This window comes from Rhinopithecus bieti, unplaced genomic scaffold, assembly GCF_001698545.2.
Source record: "Rhinopithecus bieti isolate Rb0 unplaced genomic scaffold, ASM169854v2 scaffold_7684, whole genome shotgun sequence".
NCBI classification, from domain to species: Eukaryota; Metazoa; Chordata; class Mammalia; order Primates; family Cercopithecidae; genus Rhinopithecus; species Rhinopithecus bieti.
The window spans coordinates 3,349,389-3,373,507 of NW_016806071.1; the positions used below are offsets into that span (position 1 = coordinate 3,349,389).

Genomic DNA, 24,119 nt, shown 5'->3' on the forward strand with positions numbered 1-24,119 from the left:
AAAAAAAAAATTAAAAAAAAAAAAAAAAGAATAGCTAAAATTTCCATCACACTTTACATTTCCAAAGTGCTCCCATGTAACAGTATCTTGTCTCATAATCACAATTCATTTAGGTGAGAATATTATTGTTTACAACCTGTAGATGAGTAAACTGGGACTCAGAGAGTAGCTTTCCAAGATCACAGGGCCAGCAAGTGGCAGAATCAGGACTGTGGCAGACATTACTGATATCCACTAACATCTGGTTCTTATCTTACCAAACAGACAACTACATTTCCCAGCCCATCCCTGGAGTTAGCTGGAGCCATGTGCCTAGTTCTGGCCAATGGACTGTATGCTGAAGCACCTGAGAGCCAGTGCATGATTTTCCATGCTGTCTTTTCCTGCTATGACAAATGAGGAGCCTTCACGTTCTAGAGAGCATAGTTTTATGAGGAGGAACCCTCCATCAGTTTGGACCCTAGGGTAACCACGAAGCAGAATTCTCTATGGACTTGCAGAGTTATGTACCACAAGTGAGGTATAAACCTTGTGTTAAGGTATTTGATTTGTTACCAATACATTTCTAGCCTATCCTTAAAATTCCCTTAACATATTATTATACACACAAATATATATACATATAATATATTTAGCATGCACTTAATGCCTTGTAATTCATTAATAAACCACTAGCCAGATCTCAAACCTTATTAAAGTGATCTAGGCCTGGGAAACATAGCGAGACCCCATCTCTACAAAATAACTGAAAACGAGTTGGGCATAGTGGTGCATGCCTATAGTCCCAGCTACTAGGAAGGCTGAGATGGAAGGATCACTTGAGCCCAGGAGTTCGTGGTTATAGTGAGTTGTGATTGCATCACTGCACTCCAGCCTGGGTGACAGAGTGAGACCCTGCCTCTTAAAAAAACAACAACAACAACAAAAACAAACTAGTAGTTATAGCCCCTCCCTGGCAGATGAATGTAAATGAAGTCAACCCAGTAACCTCCTCGAAGTGCTTTCGAGATATACCTGTCTACCACAGTGTCACAAGCATATGATACTTTGGAGCCACATCAACAATATCACATATCAACTAAACAACATTGACTGTGAAAGAAGTAACAATCATGCCAAAAAAAGGTAGTCTAAGAACAGTCTGGGGTGAACGAGCAATTGAGGACAGGTAAATAAATAGCCTGAAGTCAAGAGAGGAACTCTAAGGTGGCACTTTAGCTGGCCCATACTCAAAATGTAGCTAGGCTGCCAGCCAGTCATCCTTAAATTAGAACTGAGGTATGTTTAAAAGGGAGCACTACTCTCTAATGAATTTTGCAGACTTAATTACAGTTACACAGTTAAAATCAAGAAAGGCCTTTGCAAAACCTGCCCAAGTGGACAAAAATGCCTAATTACATATTAAGAACTTCATTATATTTTAGAGCTGCGCTGTCTAATACATAGTCACTAGCTACACATAGCTGGAGAGCACTTGAAAAGCAGGTGGTACAACGTGAGGTCAGCTACAAGTATAAAATATACACCAGATTGTGACGATTTAATACAACAAAATAATGTAAAGTATATCAATTTTTTATATTGACTACAGGTTGAAATGATCATTTTTTAATATATTGGGTTAAATAAAATAATTAAAACTAGTTTCACTTGTTTCTTTTATTTTATTTTGTATGTGGCCACCGGTAAATTTAAAATTATATTTCTATTAAACACTGTGGTTCTAGAGACAGCCTTTCAAATTACCTGAACTCTATTTCAGGGGAGTAAATTTCATGGTGGGGTCCATTCAGCAAACAGTTTATTAAACAATTACTATATGTCAAGTATCCTAAATGTTGTAGATACAAAGAAAAACAAGATATGCCCCTATAATCAAAGGATTCATAATCCCATGGAGTAAAAAAGACACAAACAGCCATAACAAAATGAGATATTTGGTATACCAATGTCAAGTATAAGTACCACAAAAACAAAGAAAAGGAAGTAAACTATCACCAATGGAGATCTGGAAAAGATTTGATGGGAGAGGTGATCTTTGAGTAAGGCCTTTGAAGATGCTGGAAGAATTCAAAGATAGCGAAAGAAGGTTAGGAGGCCAGGTGCAGTGGCTCATGCCTGTAATCCCAGCATTTTAGGAGGCCGATGCGGATGGATCACATGAGGCCAGGAATTCAAGACCAGTCTAGCCAACATGGCAAAACCTCATTTCTACTAAAAATGCAAAAATTAAACGGGTGTGGTGGTGCACGCCTGTAATACCAGCTTCTTGGGAGGCTGAGGCAGAGAATCACTATGAACTTGGGAGGTGGAGGCTGCAGTGAGCCGAGATTGTGCCACTGCACTCCAGCCTGGGCGACAGAGTGAGACTTCATCTCAAAAAAAAAAAAAAAAGAGAGAGAGAAAGAAGGTTAGGTATTTTAAAAAAAGAATATACAACATAAGCAAAGTCTTAAAGATGTGAAAGCATATCACAGGGTTAGGAAATGGCAAGTAGTTCTTTCTATATTGCTTGAACATAAACAACTAGAGTCATAAGATGCGGTGCATTTCTGGGGATATAAGCATGCAAATGGGAGAGAAGAAATGAGGCTGAAGGTGACCTGGAGCTAGATCACTCTGAATGGTGAAGAGATGAAAGCAGATCAGCTAGGGACCTTGGGACCCATGGAATAACGCAGTAAAGTTCCTGGTTTTTTTCTGGTCATATATCCCAGATCTAAAGTTGAAGGAGCCAGCAGCCTGGAAACGTCAATGGGCACAGACAAAAAAGCTCCCCCAAAATCTACTCACTCTAGCCAATGTACCAGGAAAGGAGCAACCAGTAAGACAGCAAACAGCTAGTAGATAGTAACTGCTCTACTTCAGCCAAACAGGACAGAAAAAACTGCGGCCCCACCCATGCCAGCAAATGCCAATAGGGGCCTAGATTTCTACCCCTGCAAGGCTATAATTACTTCCCCCAATCTGCCCACAGGGGAGGTGTTAGAGAAGTCTGAGTAGAGACCAAGGACTTTTACTCCTGCTGGGTAGTAAGAACTATCTCACATCATGATGTCAGTAGATACCATCTGTGAAGCAAGCAGTGATGAAGTTCTCTATAGGAAGTCTAGTGGAAAGTCAGGACTTTCACAACTGCCCAACATTAATGAGGCCACCTCCTCCCAACATGGTGTCAGTAGAGGCCAACTGGGAAGCAGAAATGACATACCCATACCCCTTTCAGCTAGGGAAGTAATCAGTAGAGTCCTAGTGGAGAGTCAGAATTCCATCCTCTGCATAGCCTTGCACCTTGGGTGTCAAGAGAAGCTAAGTGGGGAACCAGAAATTACTTTTTTTTTTTTTTTGAGACAGAGTCTTGCCCTGTGACCCAGGCTGGAGAGCAATGGCACTGATCTGGGCTCACTGCAACCTCCACCCCCTGAGTTCAGACGATTCTCCTGCCTCCTGAGTAGCTGGGATTACAGGCGCCCACAACCACGCCCAGCTAATATTTGTATTTTTAGTAGACACTGGGTTTCACCATGTTGGCCAGGATGGTCTCAATCTCCTGACCTTGTGATCCACCCCCCTTGGCCTCCCAAAGTGCTGGGATTACAGGCATGAGCCACCGTGCCCGGCCCAGAAAGAACATTAACCCTAATCTGGCTGGGCATGGTGGCTCATGCCTATAATCCCAGCACTTTGGGAAGCTGAGGGGGGAACATCACGAGGTCAGGAGATCGAGACCATCTCGGCCAACATGGTGAAACACTGTCTCTAGTAAAACACAAAAAATTAGCCAGGCCTGGTGGTGCGTGCCTTGTAATCCCAGCTACTTGGGAGGCTGAGGCAGGGGAATCACTTGATCCCAGGAGACGGAGGTTGCAGTGAGCTGAGATCGTGCTACTGCACTCCAGCCTGGTGACAGAGCAAGACTCCGTCTCAAACAAAAAATTAGTCGGGCATGGTGGTGCACACCTGTAATCCCAGCTACTATGGGGGCTGAGGCAGGAGAATGGCATGAACCTGGAGGTGGAGGTTGCGATGAGCCCAGATCGCACCATTGCACTCCAGCCTGGGCAACAAAAAACTCCATCTCAAACATAACATAACATAACATAACATAGGCCGGGCGCGGTGGCTCAAGCCTGTAATCCCAGCACTCTGGGAGGCCGAGACGGGCGGATCACGAGGTCAGGAGATCGAGACCATCCTGGCTAACACTGTGAAACCCCGTCTCTACTAAAAATACAAAAAAAAAACTAGCCAGGTGAGGTGGCAGGCACCTATAGTCCCAGCTACACGGGAGGCTGAGGCAGGAGAACGGCATAAACCCGGGAGGCGGAGCTTACAGTGAGCCCAGATCGGGCCACTGCACTCTAGCCTGGGCAACAGAGCGAGACTCCATCTCAAAAAAATAAAAAATAAAATAAAAAATAAAATAAAATTTAAAAAAGTAACATAACATAAAATAACAACAAAATATAAAATACAATAACATAACATAAAACATAACATAAAATAACATACAATAACATAACAAAATAACAAAATAAAATAACAAAAAACACAACAAAAAAATAAAACAAAATAAAATAACATAAAATAACATACAATAACAAAATAACAAAATAAAACATAACAAAGTAAAATAACAAAATAAAAACATAAAATAACATAACATAAAATAAATAAACTAATTTTTTATTTTTTTGAGATGGAGTCTAGCTCTGTCGCCCAAGCTGGAGTGCAGTGGCCCGATCTCAGCCCACTGCAAGCTCCGCCTCCCGGGTTTACCCCATTCTCCTGCCTCAGCCTCCCGAGTAGCTGGGACTACAGGCACACACCACCACGCCCAGCTAATTTTTTGTATTTTTAGTAGAGACGGGATTTCGCCATGTTAGCCAGGATGGTCTCGATCTCCTGACCTCGTGATCTGCCTGCCTCGGCCTCCCAAAGTGCTGGGATTATAGGCGTGAGCCACCATGCCAGGCCAAAAAAAAATTTTTTTTTGTTTTTTTGTTTGAGACGGAGTATCACTCTGTCGCCAGGGCTGGAGTGCAGTGGCCAGATCTCAGCTCACTGCAAGCTCTGCCTCTTGGGTTTACGCCATTCTCCTGCCTCAGCCTCCCAAGTAGCTGGGACTACAGGCGCCCGCCACCTCGCCCGGCTAGTTTTTTGTATTATTTAGTAGAGACAGATAGAGACGGGGTTTCACCAAGTTAGCCAGGATGGTCTCAATCTCCTGACCTTGTGATCAACCCACCTCGGCCTCCCAAAGTCCTAGGATTACAGGCTTGAGCCACTGCGCTCGGCCTGTAAAATTTTTTAAAAAGAACATTAACCCCAATCTGGCAGTAACAAAGCAGTGCTCCTGCCTTCCACTGCTGGAGTGACATCAGAGATTCAAACTAAAACAGAAAAGTCTCATATCACCTAAAATGTCCTGGTTTCAACAAAAAATTACTCTGAATCATACTAAGAACCAGTAAGACTTCAAACTGAAAAAGAGATAATCAATATATGCCAACAGTAAGGTAACAGAAATGTTAAAATTATTTAACAACGATTTTAAAGGAGCCATAATAAAATGCAATTAAATTTTCAAAAGTAAACAAAAATGCTTGAAAAAAATGAGTAACAGGCCAGGCGCAGTGGCACTCTGGGAGGCCAAGGCAGGCGGATCATGAGGTCAGGAGTTCGAGACCAGCCTGACCAACATGGTGAAACCCCATCTCTACTAAAAATACAAAAATTAGCTGGGCATGGTGGCACATGCCTGTAGTCCCAGCTACTTGGGAGGCTGGGGCAAAAGAATGACTTGAACCTGGGAGGCGAGCATTGCAGTGAGCCGAGATCGTGCCACTGCACTCCAGCCTGGGCGACAGAGCAAGATCTCCGTCTCAAAAAAAAAAAAAAAGAAAAGAAAAGAAGAAAAAAATGAATAACAGAAAATCTCAGCAAGGCAAGAGAAGATATAAAGAAGAATCAAATAGAAATTTTAGAAGTGGGCTGGGCGCAGTGGCTCACACCTGTAATCCCAGCACTTTGGGAGGCTGAGGTGGGCAGATCACAAGGTAAGGAGATCGAGACCATCCTGGCTAACACAGTGAAACCCCGTCTCTACTAAAAATATAAAAAATTAGCCGGGCGTGGTGGCGGGCGCCTGTAGTACCAGCTACTCAGGAGGCTGAGGCAGAAGAATGGCGTGAACCCGGGAGGCGGAGCTTGCAGTGAGCCGAGATTGCGCCACTGCACTCCAGTCTGGGCCACAGAGCGAGACTCCATCTCAAAAAAAAAAAAAAATTTTAGAAGTGAAAAATATAATAATGCTTGGGGTCAACAGTAAAATAGAGAGCAGAGAAAAAAGATCAGTGAACTAGAAGATAAAACAATATAAATAATTTAAATAACAAGAACAGAATGGGAAAAAAACCGAAACCAAAAACCTAAAGCTATATTTGCATCACTGGAATATCTCAAGGACAGGAGAAAGAGAGTGGGGTTGAAAAACTACTTAAAGAAATAATGAGCAGGCACAGTGGCTCATGCTTATAATCCCAGTACTCTAGGAGGATGAGACAAGAGGCCAGGAGTTTGAGACCAGCCTGGGCAACATTGCAAGACTCCATCCCAACAACAAAATATTTTAATTGGTCAGGCATGGTAGTGCATACCTGTAGTCCTAGCTACTCAGGAGGCTGAGGTGGAAGGATCGCTCGAGCCCAGGAGTTTGAGATTATAGCGAGCTATGATTGCACTCCACCTTGAGGGACTGAGTAAGACCCTGACTGCGGGTTAAAAAAAAAAAAAAAAAAAGGCCGGGCGCGGTGGCTCAAGCCTGTAATCCCAGCACTTTGGGAGGCCGAGACGGGTGGATCACGAGGTCAGGAGATCGAGACCATCCTGGCTAAGTACGGTGAAACCCCGTCTCTACTAAAAACTACAAAAAACTAGCCGGGCGACGAGGCGGGCGCCTGTAGTCCCAGCTACTTGGGAGGCTGAGGCAAGAGTATGGCGTAAACCCAGGAGGCGGGGCTTGCAGTTAGCTGAGATCCGGCCACTGCACTCTAGCCTGGGCGGCAGAGCCAGACTCCGTCTCAAAAAAAAAAAAAAAAAAAAAAACTGAGTGTGGTGGCTCATTCCTGTAATTGGGAGGTTGAGGTGGGAGGACTGTTTTGAGCCCAGGGGTTCAAGACCAGCCTGCACAACACAGAAAGACATCATCTCTATTATAAATTTTTAAAAATTAGTCAGATGGTGGCATGCACCTGTGGTCTCAGCTACTCAGGAGGCTGAGGCAGGAGGATTGCTTGAGTCCAAGAGTTTAAGGCTGCAGTGAGCTATGATCATGCCACTACACTCCAGCCTGGGAAACAGAATGAGACCTTGTCTCAAAAAATAATTTTTTTAATTAAAAAAAAAAAAAGGCTGGGTACAGTGGCTCACGCCTAGAATCCTAGCACTTTGGGAGGCCAAGGCAGGAGGACTCCTTGAGGCCAGGGGTTCAAGACCAACCTGGCCAAAATAGTGCAACTCCATCTCTATTTAAAAAAAAAAAAAGACCACTCAGAAAATTGGAAGCAGTGGTTTACATGGAGTTAAGGGAATTTTATGATGGATGGCTTCAATTTTCTTACCAAGATAAATGGTGGAAAGTCTGAGAAGAGCAAAGAATACCTGAAACTACTGTTAGGAACACTAGTTAACTGGGGAAATACTCCAGAATTCCTGGGCAGTGCCGAGGGGCCCACCTTTCTATTACTGACTTGCCTCCTTGTCATTCAGGTCTCAGTCTAGTATCACCACCTTAGAAGCTCCGATCATCCAAGTTAACACCTCCCTTCCTTTATTACTCTTCTTAAGAAAACAGTGTTCTTTCTCCCTCAGAGAATCTAGCACAAGCTGTAATTCTATATGTTTACTTCCTAATTGTGTCTCCCACTGGACTGTATGCTCCACGAAAGCAAAGATTCATGTTGTGCTCATTGTCTTATTTAAATATTCACAGTAATCCCTGTGAGGGAGTTATAATTATCAACATTTTACAGATGAGGAATCTTAGACTTGCAGAGTCACTTGTCCAGGGTCAAATAGCAAATTAATGTTGGAACCAGGAATCAGACCTAGGACTGATTTCTAGATCTCATGCTCTTTTCTTATTATAAAAATATCTTGGCTGGGCATGGTAAATCACACCTATAATCCCAGCACTTTGAAAGGCTGAGGCAGGTGGATCACCTGAGGTCATGAGTTTGAGACCAGCCTGGTCAACATGGTGAAACCCTGTCTCTACTAAAAATACAAAGAAAAAAAAAAATTATCCAGGCATGGTGGTGCATGCCTGTAATTCCAGTTACTCAAGAGGCTGAGGCAGGAGAATCACTTGAACCTGGGAGGTGGAGGTTGCAGTAAGCCGAAATAGTGCCACTGTACTCTAGCCTAGCAACAGAGCAAGACTCCATCCCAAAAATAATAATAATAATAATAATAATAATAATAATAAAGAATCAACATGCTCTAAATGATAACTCAAGGGCTTCTTTCAAGGAGTAAAATACAGATGGATAAATATAAGGATTGTGCCCCAAAGCATTTTTTCTTTCTTTCTGATTTAGGACAGACAGTTGAAGTGACCAGCAATGTGATCTACAAGTAAGTGGGGTGCTAGTCTGGGAGCGTAAACTTTCAGTCACCTAGAAAGTCTATTTGGCTAGCCAAGGAAGCAATTCATAATGTTTCAGATTTTCAGTTTTATCCCAAACCAGAAGGCTGAATATGTCAAGATGTATAAATTTAGATTATATTGACAGTATGACCCAGAAACATTATCATTAGATGGCAAAATTCTCACTCTGATTTCTAGCTCTTATGCCCACCTTTCCTGGAAAATCTTTAGCATGCAGACACAGATACAATGAGAAAAGACTATGACAAGAGAATCACAGACTCCGATAAGTAAAACTCTAGCATCAGATTTATTTTAATTAAGACTGCTACTGGCTGAGCACAGTGGTTCAAAACTGTAATCCTAGTACTTCGGGTGGCTGAGGCAGGAGGATTGCTTGAGCCCAGCAGTTCGAGACCATCCTGGACAATGCAGTGAGACCCTGTCTCTCCAAAAAAAAATTTAAAAGTAGCCAAGATTACACCACAGCACTCCAGCCTGGGTAACAAAGCGAGACCCTGTCTCTTAAAATAAAAAATAATTATTTTAAAAACTGCTTTTATACCTACTACTTAAAGCAATCTACAGATTCAATGCAATTCCTATCAATATACCAATGACATTCTTCCCAGAAATAGAAAAAATATCTTAAAATTTGTATGGAACCACAAAAGACCCTGAATAGCCCAAGCAATCCTGTGCAAAAGGAATAAACCTGCAGGCATCATACTACCAGACTTCAAAATATAATATAAAGCTATAGTAACCAAAACAGCAAAGTACCAACATAAAAATAAACACATAGACCACACAGAAACAGAAGAGAAACCATAGAAATTAATTCACATATCTATGATCAACTGATTTTTGACAAAGGCACCAATGACACTGACTGGGAAAAGAATAGTCTGTTCAATAAATGGTGCTGGGAAGGCTGGATATCCACAGGCAAAAGAATGAAATAGACCCCCCAGTCTCTCACTTTTACAAAAACCAACTCAAAATCAATCAGACCTAAATGTAAGACCCAAAACTATAAAACTACTAGAAGAAAATACAGCAGAGGGCCAGGCACGGTGGCTCACACCTGTAATCCCAGCACTTTGGGAGGCCAAGGTGGGCAGATCACCTGAGGTCAGGAGTTCAAGATCAGCCTGACCAACATGGGGAAACCCTGTCTCTACTAAAAATACAAAAATTAGCTGGACGTGGTGGAGGGCACCTGTAACTCCCAGCTATTTGGGAGGCTGAGGCAGGAGAATCGCTTGAACCTGGGAGGCGGAGGCTGTAGTGAGCTGAGATGGTGCCACTGCACTCCAGCCTGGGTGATAACAGCAAAACTCGTCTCAAAAAAACAAACAAATGAAAAAAATAAAATATAGTGGAAACATTTCAGGACATTCATCTGAGAAGACTTTATGAACAAGACCTCAAAAGCACAGGCCAGGCATGGTGGCTCATGCCTGTAATTCTAGCACTTTGGGAGGCCAAGGCAGGAGGATCACTTGAGTTCAAGAGTTCAAGACCAGCTTGGGAACCATGGTAAGACCCTGCCTCTACAAAAAATTTAAAAAATTACTTGGGCATGGTGGTACATGCCTATAGTCTCAGCTAATTGGGAGGCTGAAGCAGGAGGATTGCTTGAGCCTGGGGAGTTAAGGCTGCAGTGCACCATGATCACACCACTGTACTCCAGCCTGTGTAACAGAGTGAGACCCTGTCAAAAAAAAAAAAAAAAAAAAAAAAAAAAAAAAAAAAAAAAAAAAAAAAAAGCACAGGCAACAAAAACAAACATAGACAAATGGGACGGTATCAAGCTAAAAGCTTCTGCACAGCACAGCAAAGGAAACAATCAACAGAGTGGAAAGACAACCTACAGAATGGGAGAAAATATCTGTAGACTATTTATCTCACAGAGGATTAATATCCAGAATATATAAGAAACTCAAACATCTCAACAGAAAAATAAACAATCCAATTTAAAAGTGGGCAAATGACCTGAATAGATATTTGTCAAAAGAAGACATACAAATGGCCAACAAATATATAAAGAAATGCTCAACATCACTAATCATCAAGGAAATGCAAATCAAAATGACAATGAGGTATTATATCACCTCAGGATGGCTATTAACAAAAGACAAAAAATAGCAAATACTGGATGTAGAAAGAGAACTCTTAGACATTGTTGGTGGGAATGTAAACTAGTACAGCCTCTATGGAAAGCAGTATGAAGTTTCCTCAAAAAACTACAAATAGAACTACCATATCCAGCAATCCCACTACTTGACATTTATTCAAAGGAAAGGAAATCAGAATATCAAAGAGACATCTGTACCCCCTGTGTTTACTGCAGCACTATTCACAATAGCAAGATGCAGAATCAATCTATGTGTCCAATAACAGATGAATGAATGAAGAACATGTGGTGTATATACATAATGGAATACCATATAGCCATCAAAAAGAATGAACTCCTGTCATTCACAGTAACATGGATGGAACTGGAGGACATTATTTTAAGTGAAATAAGCCAGGAGCATAAAGTTAAACATGGCATGTTCTCACTCATATGTGAAAGCTAAAAACAGTGATCTCACAGAAGTAAAAGTAGAACAGGTTAGTAGAGGCTGGTGACTTATAGAGGGAAGAGGAGGACAGGCAGAGATTGATTAAAGGATACATAATTACAGCTAGACAGGAGGAGTCAGTTCTAGTGTTCTACACACTGTAAGATGACTACAGTTAACAATAATTCTTAGTTTCAAATAGCTAGAAGGAATGATAGTGAATATTTCCAATACAAATGTTTGAGATGATGAGTATGCTAATTACTCCAATCTTATCACTATACATTATATGTATTGAAGCATCATTACATATCCCATAAATATGTACAATTATTTTATGTCAATTTAAAAACAGGCCAGGGCCAGGCACAGTGGTTCACGCCTGTAATCCCAGCACTTTGGGAGACCAAGGCAGGTGGATCATTTGACGTCAGGAGTTCGAGACCAGCCTGGCCAACATGGTGAAACCCTGTCTCTACTAAAAATACACAAATTAGCTGGGCGTGGTGTCAGGCACCTATAGTCCCAGCTACATGGGAGGCTGAGCTAGGAGGATCAACTGAACCCAGGAGGCAGAGATTGCAGTGAGCCGAGACTGCACCACTGCATTCCAGCCTGAGCGACAGAGTGAGATTCCATTTCAAAAAAAAAAAGTAGGCCGGGCATGTTGGCTCATGCCTGTAATCTCAGTACTTTGGAAGCCTGAGGCAGGAGGCTAACTTGAGACCAGTAGTTCAAGACCAGCCTGGGGAACATGGCAAGACCCTGTCTCTACAAAAAATAAAAGAAGAAATAGAAAATTTTTTAGCACACGCAAAAAAGACTGCTACTAGTATCATTAATCCTTTGAATTGAGTAAAGAAGTAAAAAATTTTAAATGTATATGTTAAACATTTTCTAGAATCAATATGCTATTAGAAACAGTACGATATTACCAGTTTTTTGTTTTTGTTGTTTTGTTTTTTTGTGATACCATCTCACCCTGTCGCCCAGGCTGGAGTGCAATGGCACAATCTTGGCTCACTGCAACCTCCACCTCCGTGTTCAAGCAATTCTCCCTGCCTCAGCCTCCCGAGTAGCTGGGATTACAGGCGCCCACCACCACACCGGGCTAATTTTTGTATTTTTAGTACAGACAGGGTTTTGCCATGTTGGCCAGGCTGGTCTCAAACTCCTGACCTCAGGTGATCCGCTTGCCTTGGCCTCCCAAAGTACTCGGATTACAGGTGTGAGCCACTGCCCTCGGCTGATATTACCAATTTTAAAAGTATCCACAAGGCTGGGAGCGGTGGCTCACTCCTGTAATCCCAGCACTTTGGAAGGACTAGGTGGTAGATCACTTGAGGTCAGGAGTTTAGGACCAGCCTAGTGAACATGGTGAAATCCCATCTCTACTAAAAAAAAAATACAAAAATTAGCCAGGTGTAGTGGCACATGCCTGTAACCCCAGCTACTCCAGAGGCTGAGGCATGAGAACTGCTTGAACCTGGGAAGCAGGGGTTGCAGTGAGCCGAGATTGTGCCACTGCACTCCAGCCTGGGTGACAGAGCGAGACTCTGTCTCAAGAAAAAAATAATAACAGTAATAAATAAAAAATAAAAGTATCAATCGAACAACTTTTTTCTCAATATGAATATTTTCAAACACAAAGAAAAATGTATAAAGCAACTTTTACAAATTGAGACAAGAACTGGCAACATGTTCTTTTGCATATTCTCAGTAGTATCAAATCTTGACTAAAGATGGATATGATTTGTATAAAGAGATTAAATAATTCAGAACCCTTCTTGATGAATAAAACAGGTAATCACACTGAGGTAACACAATTAGGGGCAACAAGTTATTTTTCTGACCCTCAGTTTCCTTATCTGAAGGCAGTTTGAAAAGAAGAGATAGAAAATACATTTCAAGCATGTAGCCTCTCCAAGACATTACTCTGAGGACAAGTATTTAGTTAGACTTGCTTAAAACCCACTCCTATTATCTTATTCATATAAAGCATTCGCTATAGTGCCTGACATATAATAATAAGCATTCAGTAAATATTAGCTACTACTATTAGCTATCAGTAGTTACATTTCCAAAGGATAACTGAATCTGGCAAAGTTAAGGCCTTAGCATTTGTTCTTTTGATTTACAAGATAAGTTTTCTTGTTTAAATTTAACATACTGAGCACTGGCCGGGTGCGGTGGCTCATGCCTGTAATCCCAGCACTTTGGAGGGCCAAGGTAGGTGGATCACTGGAGGTCAGGAGTTTAAGATCAACCTGACCAACATGGTGAAACCCTGTCTCTACTAAAAATACAAAAATTAGCTGGGTGTGGTGGTAGGCGCCCGTAGTACCGGCTACTCAGAAGGTTGAGGCAGGAGAATCGCTTGAACTCAGTGGGTGGAGGCTGCAGTGAGCTGAGATTGCGCCACCGCACTCCAGCCTGGGCGACACAGCAAGACTCCATCTCAAATAATAATAATAATAATAATAATAATAACAACAACAACAACAACAACAATATACTAAGCATAATCATTAAATTGAGATTAGAAAGAAATGCTAGCACTGGCACAATCTCTTAATGGTTGTGCAGCTGTGTAAGGGACTTTTAACTTTAACATATATAATACAAAATTTACCCTAGTTCTTATGACAGGTTGGAAAAATTCAGAGAGACTGCAGGCATGAGGAACTTCATGAAAAACAAGGAGTGTAGAGGTCTTCTTCTTTCCTAAATTATCCCAAAATGCCTCAGTTACAGCCTCATTTCATCCTACTCTTCCTTGGAACACATTATTGGCACTTATACTTTATAGTTTTATATATATATAAAGTCACAGCAAAAGTATAAACCACTATCTGGCATCCAGGAGGAGGGATACCTCCAATACAGGTGTAGGAAGGCTGTGTGGCACAGTGGGATGAGCATATATTTAAAGTTGGACAGACTTGCACATGAATTAGGACTCCACTATTTACTTGCAGTTTGACCCTCGGCAAGTTACTTCTCAATCTCAGTTTATCTGTATGTAAATGGGGATGATAATAGCTACCTTACAGAGTTTTTGCGAAAATTCCATGAAAATGTATGTAAAATGCTTGGCACATAGGCATTCAATAAAAGACAGCTATTATTATTGCCAAATTTTCATTCCATTCTATAGCTGTTGACAAATCATATTCCATACTTATGAATTTACCAACTATAAAGATATGAAGGTGTATCTTTGTTTTTTTTTGTTTTGTTTTTCGGTTTTTTTGTTTGTTTGTTTGTTTGAGACAGAGTCTCACTCTGTCGCCCAGGATGGAGTGCAGTGGCACAATCTCTGCTCACTGCAACCTCCACCTCCTGGGTTCAAGCGATTCTCCTGCCTCACCCTCCCGAGTAGCTGGGACTACAGGTGTGCACCACCACACCCGGCTAATTTTTGTATTTTCAGTAGAGATGGGGTTTCACCATGTTGGTCAGGCTGGTCCCGAACTCCTGACCTCGTGATCCACCCACCTCGGCTTCCCAAAGTGCTGGGATTACAGGTGTGAGCCACCGCGCCCGGCCAAGGTATTTCCCTTTCTTTTTTTTTTTTTTGAGACGGTAGTCTTGCCTCGCTCGCCCGGCTGCAGTGCCCGCAGATGGCCGGAGCGCAGCTCACTGCAAGCTCCGCTCCTTGTTACCGCTGTTTATTGCCATTCTCCGCCTCACCTCCGAGTAAGCCTGCGGACTACAGGCGCCCACCACCTCGCCCGGCTAGTTTTTTTTGTATTTTAGGAGAGACGGGTATTCACCAGTTAGCCAGGATGTCCGATCTCGCGACCGCGTGATACCGCCCGTCATCGCCTCCCCAAAGTGTTGGCGATTACAGGCTTAAGCCCACCGCGCCGCGGCCATCTCTTTCAAATTAAAACTTGAAGTAACAAAAATACTCCATACATAAGCAAAACTATACAGATAAGAACTTCCCAATTGATTTTCAGAATTGGTTTTTGAAAACCAAAGTACTAAATTGGCTGCGATTTCCCATCTCAAAGGTCAAAATCAGAAATTAGTTTTTCCATAACAGTAATAATTCTCCCACTGTCAAAAGAAGATACAAGGGTTTTTTTGTGTTTGTTTGTTTGTTTTGAGACAGAGTCTCGTTCTGTCGCCCCAACTGGAGTGCAGTGGTATGATCTCGGCTCACTGCGACCTCTGCCTCCTGGGTTCCAATGATTCTCCTGTCTCAGCCTCCCGAGTAGCTGGGATTATAGGCATGTATTGCCACATCCAGCTAATTTTTATATTTTAGTAGAGATGGGGTTTCACCATCTTGGCCAGGCTGGTCTCGAACTCCTGACCTCAGGTGATCCACCTGCCTCGGCCTCCCAAAGTGCTGGGATTACAGGCATGAGCCACCATGCCTGGCCCGATGTAAAATATTTTATACTGGCAAACCTCTAAATGGTTACAAGTTATAGGAGTTATTTCTGACATGACTTCTCAGCTGTGCATGGTGGCTCATGCCTATAATCCCAGTACTTTGGGAGGCCAAGGTTGGAAGACTGCTTGAGGCAGGGAGTTTGAGGCCAGCCTTGGCAACGGAGTGAGACCTTATCCCTACAAAAATAAAAATAAAAAAATTAGCCAAGCTGTAGTCCCAGCTACTCAGGAGGCTGAATCAGGAGGATCACATGAACCCAGGAGTTTTGTGCCCCTGCACTCCAGCCTGGGCAACAGAACAAGACCGTTTCTTAAAAAATTAAAAAAAAAATAAAAAAAAAAAAGAAGGTTTGCCCCATTAGAAATGAAAAATGTTGAAATTAGCCAGGTGTGGTGGCACAAGCCTGTGTTCCCAGCTACACGGGCGGCTGAGCTGGGAGGATCACTTGGGCCCAGGAGGTTGAGGCTACAGTGAGTCATGTTTGTACCACTGCACTCCAGCCTGGGTGACAGAGTGAGACCCTGTCAAGACAAAAAAAGAAAAAAAAAAATGTTTATTCTAAATTACACAGTAAGAGGCAAGATAGTTAAAAATAAATGAATTCATAGTCCTGGAATCAGGCTCATTTGGCCTTCTCGGTTATTTCTAAGAAAATAATTAAATGGCTACTGTAGCACTTCAAAATCCAATCCAATTAACGGCACATAATTTTTGTTTCCTCTGTTTATTTTTTTACCATGAAAAGCCATGGTCCGAAGCAGTCGATCAGCCACCTCCTGTGGGAATACTCCAGGTTCCTGCAGACACAATGTTCCATCTTGTCTGGCTGAACAGAACTTCTCAAGGTGAGTAGTCAAGAAATTCAAGCAGATATCAAGTAGGGAATAGGGAGATGCCTCCTCCTTGTAGCCCAGGGAAAAATATAAAGGAAACACAAAAACCAACAAGTTAGTTTCCAGAAAAGCAGAGAACAAAACATTCATTTACTCATTCCACAAGGATTTCTTTAGTGTCTATCACATGCTAGACACTGTGTAAGGCAGTGGAATACAATCTGTGATCCATGCTCTCAAGAAGCAATAGAAGAGAAACACTGAAACAAACATTTACATACAGTCCCTTTAGTACTAAAACAGAAGACGCACTGGGTACTAAGTAAGCACATAGCAGGGTGTTCTAATCAGTCGGGGATGGTGAATGGAAAACCTCAGAGCTTAGGAAGCACGAAACCAACTAAAGCATCACAATATGCTGTTCAGACATGAGTACGAAGCTGAGAGAGCTATTTTTTAAAAATAGGGTAGGGCTGAGGTGGGAGGATCACTTGAGGCCAGGAGTTCGAGATCAGCCTGGTCAACGTGGCGAAACCCCATCTCCACTAAAAATACAAAAATTAGCCAGGCATGGTGGTGGATGTCTATAATTCCAGCTACTCAGGAGGCTGAGGGAGGAGAATCACTTGAACCTGAGAGGCGGAAGCTGCAGTGAGCCGAGGTTATGCCACTGCACTCCAGCCTGGGTGATAGAGCGAGGCTCTGTCCCAAAAAACAAACAAGGGCGGGTGTGGTGGCTCATGCCTGTAATCCCAGCACTCTGGGAGGCCGAGGCGGGTGGATCACCTGAGGTTGGGAGTTCGAGACCAGACTGACCAACATGGAGAAACCCCGTCTCTACTAAATACTAATACAAAATTAGCCAGGCGTGGTGGCACATGCCTGTAATCCCAGTTACTTGGGAGGCTGAGGCAGAAAAATCGCTTAACCTGAGAAGCAGAGGTTGCAGTGAGCCAAGATCATGCCATTGCACTCTAGCCTGGGCAACAAGAGCGAAACGCCATCTCATAAAACAAACAAAAAAGACAAGCTTATGCTAAGATGCATATGGAAATGCAACACCTAGAATAACCAAAACAATCTTGGAAAAGAAAAACAAAGTTGAAAGACTGTGATTACTATAGTAATCAAAACTGTATGGCACCAGCATAAGGACACACAGATCAATGAACTAGAATTCAGAGTTCAGAAATAAACTCTTACATTCATGGTCAACTGATACTGACAAGAGTGCCAGGATAACTGAATGGGCTTGCTTTTTGGCCAGGAGCAGTGGCTCATGCCTGCAATCCCAGCACTTTGGGAGGCCAAGGCGGGCAGATTATGAGGTCAGGAGATCGAGACCATCCTGGTTAACACAGTGAAACCCCATCTCTACTAAAAATACAAAAAAAATAGCCAGGCGTGGTGGCAGACGCCTGTGGTCTCAGCTACTCAGGAGGCTGAGGCAGGATAATGGCATGAATATGGGAGGTGGAGCTTGCAGTGAGCTGAGATCGTGTGACAGAGTGAGACTCCATCTCAAAAACAAAAAAAGAATAGGCTTTTCAACAAAGGATGCTGGGACTACTGGACATCAACAAACAAAAGAATAAAGACAGAGTCCTTCACACCATGTAGAAAAATTACCTCAAAATAGATCAAGGTCCTAAATATAAGAGCTAAGATTGCTTCTCTTAGAAGAAAACATAGGTATAAAAAGTTCAGGCTTTAGATTAGTAAAGTTTCTTAGATATGATACCAATGTATATCTATTAAACTTCATCAAAATTAAAAACTTTTGTGCTTCAAAGATCATCATACAGGAAGTGAAAAGGGCACAGTGGCTAACACCTGTAATGCCAGAACTTTGAGAGGCTGAGGCAGGAATATTGCTCGAGCGCAGCAGTTTGAGACCAGTCTGAGGAACATGGTGAAACCCCGTCTCCACAAAAGATACAAAAATTACCCGGGTGTGGTGGTGCACGCCTGTAACCCCAGCTACTTGGGAGGCTGAGGCAGGAGAATTGCTTGAACCCACGAGGTGGAGGTTGCAGTGAGCCGAGATCACGCCATTGCACTCCAGCCTGGGTGACAAGAGGGCAACTCCGTCTCAAAAAATAAAAAAATAAAAAATAAATAAATGTAAAATAAACTGATAAGAACAGACACTACACTTGATCTTAGCCAAAAGGCCGAGAAGTAGTCAAAGGTAGGCCAGGTGCGGTGGCTCATGCCTGTAATCCCAACACTTTGGGAGGCCAAGGAGGGTGGATCACCTGAGGTCAGGAGTTCGAGACCAGCCTGGCCAACACGGTGAATGCTGTCTCTACTAAAAATACAAAAATTAGCTGGGCGTGGTTGCAGGTGTCTGTAGTCCCAGCTACTTGAGAGGCTGAGGCAGGAGAATTGCTTGAACCCAGGAGGCGAGGGCTGCAGTGAGCCAGGATGGTGCCACTGCACTCCAGCCTGGGCAATAGAGCCAGACCCCATCTCAAAAACATAAATAAATAAAAGGCAAAGGGGCCGGGCACAGTGGCTCACACCTGTAATCCTTGGGAGGCCGAGGCAGGCAGATCACCTAAGTAAGGTCAGGAGTTCGAGACCCGGCTGGCCAACATGGTGAAACCTCGTCTCTAGTAAAAATACAAAAAATGGCCAGGCACAGTGGCTCAAGCCTGTAATCCCACCACTTTGGGAGGCCGAGGCAGGCGGATCACCTGAGGTCAGGAGTTCGAGACCAGCCTGACCAACATGCAGAAACCCCGTCTCTACTAAAAATACAAAATTAGCTGGGCATGGTGGTGCATGCCTGTAATCCCAGCTACTTGGAAGGCTGAGGCAGAAGAATTGCTTGAATCCAGGAGGCAGAGGCCGCGGTGAGCTGAGATCGCGCCTCCGGCCTGGGCAACAAGAGCAAAACTCCATCTCAAAAAAAAAAAAAAAAAAAAAAAAAAAAAAAAAATTAGGCAGGTGTGTTGGCAGATGCCTGTAATCTCCGACACTAGGGAGGCTAAGGCAGGAGAATTGCTTGACCCTGGGAGGTGGAGGTTGCAATAAGCCAAGATGGCACCATTGCACTCCAGCCTGGGTGACAGAGTGAGACTCTAAAAAAAAAAAAAAGAACCATGGACAACAATTGCTGATGGGAGAAAAAATTGGAAACCTCATACATTGCTGGTGGAAATGAAAAATGTTGCAGCTGCCTTGGAAAACGGCTTAGCAGTTTATTACAAAACTAAACAGAGTTACCAATATGACCCAGGAATTCTACTCCTAAATATATACCCAGAAACAAAAACATGTCCATACAAAATCTTGTATATGAATGTTTACAGAAGCATTGTTCATAACAGTTAAAAAGTGGTCTGAGGTTGGGCACGGTGGCTCACACCTGCAATTCTAGAAGTTTGGGAGGCCGAGGTGGGTGGATCATGAGGTCAGGCGTTCGAGACCAGCCTGACCAACTTGGTGAAACCCCATCTCTCCTAAAAATACAAAAATTAGCTGGGTGTGGTGATGCACTTCTGTAATCCCAGCTACTCAGGAGACTGAAGCAAGAGAATCGCTTGAACATGGGAGGCGGAGGTTGCAGTGAGCTAAGATCACGCTGCTGCACTCCAGCCTGGGCGATATAGCGAGACTCTGTCCCCCCTAAAAAAAAAAAAAAAAAAAAAAAGGGGTCTGAATTTTTTTTTCTCACAACCCTACTGACACCAAATTTTTGGGCTCTTCCCACGCCAACAACCAGTTCTGATACCAACTGGGTATCCTACAATTCAATTCGATTCTGACACTAACTACCCAGAATTACCATAGCACTACAGTTTAGGCCACTGCCCCACTGCAGGTGCCAGTCACAAGTCCCAGGTTTCCACCTGTACTTCTGACCAATGGACTATAAACTGTGGGATTCCAAGATCCCCTGAGGAGGGCCTCATATTTGATTATCTGCTAATATGACTCACAGAACTCAGGAAGGCACTTCACTTACCATTAACTTCCAGGGAGGGGAGAGGGGCTCAAAGTTGTTAATAACCAATGGCCAGTGATTTAATCAATCATGTATATGTAGGCCTCCATAAAACCTCCCAAAAGCCGGGCGCGGTGGCTCAAGCCTGTAATCCCAGCACTTTGGGAGGCCGAGACGGGCGGATCACGAGGTCAGGAGATCGAGACCATCCTGGCTAACACAGTGAAACCCCGTCTCTACTAAAAAATACAAAAAACTAGCCGGGCGTGGTGGCGGGCGCCTGTAGTCCCAGCTACTCAGGAGGCTGAGGCAGGAGAATGGCGTAAACCTGGGAGGTGGAGCTTGCAGTGAGCTGAGATCCGGCCACTGCACCCCAGCCTGGGAGACAGAGGAAGACTCCGTCTCAAAAAAAAAAAAAAAAAAAAACCCCAAAAATGGGGTTTGGAAAGTATCCAGGATGCTGCACACACTGAAGTGTTGGGAGGGGGCGTGTGCTGGAGAAGGGATGGAAGCTTCAAGCTCCTTCCCCCTAGGTTGCCCTATGTATCTCTTCCATCTGGCTGTTCATTTGTATCCTTTAAAATATCCTTTGTAATAAAGTAAACTTTTCATGGGTTCTGTGAGCACTCTGGCAAATTATCAAACCCAGGGAGCGAGGTGTGGGAACCTCCAATTTGTAGCCAAGACTGACAAGTGTTGTAGTTAATCCAGAGACCTACGACCTGAATTGGCATCTGAGGGAGGCCGTCTTGTGGAAGTGAGCTGCTCACCTGTGAGGTCTATGCTAACGCTGGTTACTGTCAGAACTGAGGTAAATTTTAGGGCACCCAACTGATGTCTCCTGAAAATAGAATTGCTCTGTATTGGAAAAAAAAAACCACACATCTGATCACAGAAATGGTCTTTGTTGAGAGTACAGTAGGAGAAAACAGTTTCTTTTCTCCTACTATATGGTTTAGTATCAAAAGTATTGAGAGTGGTGTGAATATAAAGGAGTATAAAGAAGGAAAAAATGTTTTTTCCTGTCACATGCCTTGGTCTTTTTGGCAACCAGCCCAGAAAGAAGCTATCTAGGGGCTCCTGGACACCAGTCAACTCATTAGCATACAAAAACTCTTTTCACTCCAGAGCTTCCAAGGGGTTTGGGAGCTAATGTGAAAGAAACAGGGTATGAAGACCAAATTTTTGGGCTGTGTTTTTTTGTGTGTGTTTTTGAGACAGAGTCTTGCTCTGTTACGCAGGCTGGAATGCAGTGGTGCAATCTTGGCTCACTGCAACCTCCGCCTCACGGCAGGTTCCAGTGATTCTCCTGCCTCAGCCTCCAGAATAGCTGGGACTACAGGCGCATGCCACCAAGCCCAGCTAATTTTTCTATTTTTGGTAGAGACAGGGTTTCACCACGTTGGCCAGGCTTGTCTCAAACTCCTGACCACAAGTGATCTGCCCGCCTCAGCCTCCCAAAGTGCTGGGATTACAGGTGTGAGCCACCGCACCAGCTTTTTTGTTTGTTTTGTTTAAACTATATCATAGTAGAAACAACCCAAATATATCCATCAAAACTGATAAATGGGGAGGGTGGGATGCGGTGGGCATGGTGGCTCACACTTATAATCCCAGTACTTTGGGAGGATCACTTGGGCCCAGAAGTTCAAGACCAGCCTGGGCAACGTGGTGAAACCCCATCTCTACAAAAAACACAAAAATTAGCTGAGTGTGGTAGCCAGTATCTGTAGTCTTAGTTACTCGGGTGCTGAAGTGGGAGGCTGCATGCAGTGAGTAGTGATGGCGCCACTGCATTCCAGCCTGGGTGACAGAGCAAGACTCTATTTCAAAAACAACAAAAACCAGGTGACTAGATAAACAAAATATAGTACAGCCCTACAATGGACTACTACTTAGCAAAACAGGAATGCTGATCAATACAAACGAGACTTGAAAACATGCTGAGTGGAAGAAGCCAGTCACAAAAAGACCACATATTGTATGATACCATTTGTATGAACTATTCAGAAGAGGTAAATCTACAGAGACAGAAAGGAGATTATTGGCTGCTTAGGGTAGAGGGAGGGTGGGTTAGAAGAAAATGGAAAGTGAATGCTAGTAGGCACAGGCTTCTTTTTGGAGAGATGAAAATGTTCTAAAATTGATTGTGGCTATAGTTACACCACTCTGCATATATTAAAAACCACTGAACTGGGTACACTTTAATAGGTGAAATGCATGGTACGTGAATTATATCTCAATAAAGCTGTTATTAAAAATACTTGCCAGAGTCAGGCGCAGTGGCTCACGCCTGTAATCCCAGCACTTTGAGAGGCCAAGGCAGGCAGATCACCTGAGGTCAGGGGTTCAAGATCAACCTGACCAACACTGTGAAACTCTGCCTCTACTAAAAATACAAAAATTAGCCAGGCATGGTGGCCCATGCCTGTAATCCCAGCTACCTGGCAGGCTGAGGCAGGAGAATCACTTGAACCTGGGAGGCGCAGGTTGCAGTGAGCCGAGATGGCGCCACCACACTCCAGCCTGGGCAACAAGAGCGAAACTCCGTCTCAAAAAAAAAAAAAAAAAGTTGCTGGGGGCCAGGCAGAGTGGCTCACACTTGAAATTCCAGCATTGTGAGAGGCTGAGGTAGGAGAATTGCCTGAACCCGGGAGGCGGAGGTTGCAGTGAGCCAAGACTGCACTACTGCTCTACAGCCTGGGTGACACAGCAAGACTCCATCTCAAAACTAAACTAAACTAAATAGTTTAAATAAGTGAAACCACAAGACTAGAAATAAATACATCAAAATGTTAATGATAGTTAGAGGTCATCTTATCCAAACTCCTCATTCCAAAGATAAGGAAAAAGGTTAAAAACTACAGTGAATTGTACCTCAAATATGTTTCAATTCATGAGTTCATAATGACACAAAATAAAAACTAGTTATCTTTGAAGGACATCAGGGAAATATCAACTCTGTATTTTGAAAATTGATAAGGATGGGCATGGTGGTTCATGCCTGTAATCCCAGCAGTTTGGGAGACTGAGGCAGGCGGATCACCTGAGGTCGGGAGTTCAAGACCAGCCTGGCCAACATGGCGAAACCCCATCTCTAATAAAAATACAAAAATTAGCCAAGTGTGGTGGCAACCCGGGAGGCGGAGATTGTGGTGAGCCAAGATCGTGCCATTGCACTCCAGCCTGGGCAACAAGAGCGAAACTCTAGCTCAAAAATAAAATAAATAAATAAATAACACCACAAGATCACCAAGAAATTCCTGTTTGAACACTGGTTTCAAGTAATTCCCTCCTCTATTCCCCTGCAAGTTTAGTTTCTTCAGCTGTTACAAGTAAAAGTTGGAAAAAGAAAGACGTATAAACACTTTAGCAAGGTATTCGAAACATTTTCCTAGCTAGTTCCAATCTTCCTCTCTACCATTTCTCACTGTTCCCTTCTCCCTGCCCCAAACAAGCTACCTGCCAGATACACTAAACTGCATGTTTAAGCAACCTAGCCCTTACTGTTCCTTAAGTACCATAACAAACATTTTCATACCTCAGGGCTTTGTTAGTCCTTTTATGGCAAAAATCCCACTCATCTTTCATTTAAAAAAATTTTTTTTATTATTTTATTTATTTTTTTTTTTGGAGACAGTTTGGCACATGTTGCCCAAACTGCAGTGCAATGGCAAATCTCAGCTCACTGCAACCTCCACCCCAC

General features: G+C 43.2%; 1 protein-coding gene across 1 annotated transcript in view; it reads right to left on the bottom strand.

Annotated features, from left to right (window-relative positions):
- Nucleotides 1-24,119, bottom strand: part of ZYG11B (zyg-11 family member B, cell cycle regulator) — a 102,781-nt gene that overhangs the window by 56,226 nt on the left and 22,436 nt on the right. Inside the window, exon 2 of the mRNA XM_017874590.1 lies at nucleotides 16,365-16,530. Coding sequence (XP_017730079.1) covers nucleotides 16,365-16,445 — 81 coding nt within the window. The 5' untranslated portion in view covers nucleotides 16,446-16,530. The remainder of the gene's footprint in view (nucleotides 1-16,364; nucleotides 16,531-24,119) is intronic.